Source organism: Vollenhovia emeryi, unplaced genomic scaffold, assembly GCF_000949405.1.
Source record: "Vollenhovia emeryi isolate VEMERY1.0 unplaced genomic scaffold, V.emery_V1.0 DF944132.1, whole genome shotgun sequence".
NCBI classification, from domain to species: Eukaryota; Metazoa; Arthropoda; class Insecta; order Hymenoptera; family Formicidae; genus Vollenhovia; species Vollenhovia emeryi.
In genome coordinates this window covers 1-2,680 of record NW_011962234.1, presented here as the reverse complement: position 1 = coordinate 2,680, position 2,680 = coordinate 1, and the positions used below count along the sequence as shown (strand labels likewise).

The 2,680-nt window shown below is 34.8% G+C and overlaps 1 protein-coding gene across 1 annotated transcript; it reads left to right on the top strand.

Moving 5' to 3' along the window:
* Positions 1-382: 382 nt before the first annotated feature.
* On the top strand, positions 383-2,084 carry LOC105564052 (elongation of very long chain fatty acids protein 4-like). Its single transcript, XM_012016150.1, has 3 exons — positions 383-727; positions 1,411-1,713; positions 1,871-2,084. The coding sequence occupies exons 1-3, from the start codon at positions 548-550 to the stop codon at positions 2,027-2,029; spliced, it is 642 nt and encodes a 213-aa protein (XP_011871540.1). The 5' UTR covers positions 383-547; the 3' UTR covers positions 2,030-2,084.
* The last annotated feature ends 596 nt before the right edge of the window (positions 2,085-2,680 follow it).

Here is a 2,680-nt window from a genome sequence, read left to right as displayed (position 1 = left end):
AGTCCGGCCTACCGTCTCCTGCATCCTCATTCGCTCAAACGTGTAAATTAATTCCTCGATAACTATTGTTACTTTGTACCGCGGTACATGATATTTCTCCTTAGTTTACACTATTTTCAAGGTGGCTACTTTTGCATCAGACACCCTGTATAAGATACCATATGTATCATATATGATCGTATATGATAATGTGTTTTTCATATATGACAGTATGTATGACAAATACATTATCATATACGATCGTATATGATAATGTGTTTGTTATATATGACAGTATATATGTATGACAAACATGTGCATCATATATGATCGTATATGATACATATGGTATCTTATACATATATGGGCATTTTTCGTATATGAGCATATATGATTATACATATATGATCATATGTGAAAATTTTTTCCCGGGTTATTACACTATTTAAAAGATTATATTTTTGCAGACCCAGTAAGTCGTGATTGGTTGTTCGTATCCTCGCCGTTTCCACTATTGCTACTAACTGTGGGATATTTGTATTTTGTTCTTTACGCTGGTCCTCGCTACATGAAAAATCGAACGCCATTTAAATTGAGAACCGTTATATTAATTTATGACTTAATTCAAATTCTGGCAAACTTATGGTTTCTAAAACAGCAGTATGAGGCCGGTTGTTTTGTCATATTGACAGAAATCAGCGCTAAAAACTGTTGGAGACAGTATGCAAGCATCTTTGATGTTCCTAAAGTACGTTTTCACAATATAATAATTATCGTTAAGCTACAGTATATAAAAACATTGTGTTGGTCTTTATGCTGGTCCTCGCTACATGAACAATCGACCGACATATAAATTGAGAGCCTTTATATTAATTTATGACTTAATTCAAATTCTGGCAAACTTATATTATCTAAAAGTGCAGTTTGATGTGGGTTGTTTACTCCTTTTTACAATTATATTCACACATTACAGAGTGTAAAGTGGGAAGTACGTTTACATTTTGTAATAATATTATTTCACAGAGAAGCAGGAAATGCCTGGTTAAAGAAATAATACTGATATAGGCATTGAATATATGTATTTCAGTTATAACACAAAGAAACAATTATTATAAATAAAAGTCTATTTATTCGGATATTGTATGTTAAGTTTCTGAAAGAGATAATTGATTTTACAATTAATCAATAGTTTAATTCTTATGTTGTTGGCTATCATTTCGGCTATCATATACCCAAGGAAAAATGAAAAGTTAAGATGACGTCAATTTGATGTCATAGTGACCAAAATATGGCATAAATTTGATCAATATGACATCAAATTAACATCATCTTGACTTTTCATTTTCCTTGGTTACATATTTACCGTAATTTTTATTTTGGCTACAAACGTGTCTGACACCCTGTGTATATATTATATAATTTATATTTCAGTTGCATATAGCGGGATGGTATGGACTCTTATTGAAAATATTTGATTACATCGAAACGTGCATATTTGTGTTGAGGAAAAAACAAAACCAAGTCTCTGTTTTGCACGTGTATCATCATATATCTAATGTAACATTTGTGTGGATTTATTTAAAATACTTTATGGACGTAAGAACTGTGTATGCCGCATTAATCAATTGTATTGTGCATGTAATCATGTACATGTACTATTTCATCTCTGCATGGAGTCCGAATCTTCAACGGATGACGTCTCCCATTAAACCATTTATAACTATCATACAGATGGCAAGTATCAATACAATATTTTGTAATTAAATTACTCAGGTGATATTCTCGTCACTTTTAATCTAAAACGTATTTTTCTTCAATATGCATCTACATAGCCCATTACAAGTTTGCAATATTTTGTTTCTAATATCTTTACTCATTTGTGAAATTTTAGGTACAATTTTTGTGCTTCTTATATTTTCTACTGCAGTTTCTCACTTGCGAAGTGCCAAGAGGAGTAATGTTACTCTTTACTATAAATGTATTTATATTTTTTTATTTATTTTATGATTTTTATAAGAAATCTTATGCAGCAAAACAGAAGAGTAATTAACATTGAGAAATAATTTTGTATTACCTGAACAAATAATACTAATTATTGATATACATATTATTTGATATTGATATTTTATTTCATATCACGAGACACGGTAGTGTCTCGCGCCAAGTGTAAACGTAGCTAATACACGCATGCGAGACCAACCGTGTAGTTTACGCGAGTACACGAGTTGACGGGCCCTCAGATTTTCGGATCTCAACAACGGCTGATCCGACGAAATTGAGACTGCGCTTAATCGATAGCTTGGGTACGATTTGCATAATAAAAGTGTTTTTACTTTTCTCCTACGTGCCCCAGGAGTGGAGGTATTGCAATGCAATTGTAATGCAAAGTCAGTTTTGTGAAATTTTGGATTAAGAAACATCTTTGTCGTCCTGGTCGTCGTCGTCGTCATCGTCGACCAGACCAGCATCCTTTTCACTTGACCACGTTGCAATTGACCACGGTCCCGATCGACCACGTTGCAATTGACCACGGTCCCGATTGACCACGTTGCAATTGACCACGGTCCCGATTGGCCACGTTGCAATTGACCACTGTCCCGTTTGACCACGAGCTAAAAGCACACACACACACGCGCGGGGGGTGCGAGGGGGGCCTTCGGTCCCCCTCCCCGCACCCACCCCGCCGGTAGGAAGCGTGGAC

What these genes read in the sequence shown, in the direction of transcription:
- LOC105564052 (XM_012016150.1), top strand. Translation starts at nt 548, where the DNA reads ATGAAAAATCGAACGCCATTTAAATTGAGAACCGTTATATTAATTTAT. An exon ending in GCATCTTTGATGTTCCTAAA is followed by an intron (nt 728 to 1,410) that starts GTACGTTTTCAC and finishes TTTATATTTCAG; the next exon opens with TTGCATATAGCGGGATGGTA. An exon ending in TTATAACTATCATACAGATG is followed by an intron (nt 1,714 to 1,870) that starts GCAAGTATCAAT and finishes GTGAAATTTTAG; the next exon opens with GTACAATTTTTGTGCTTCTT.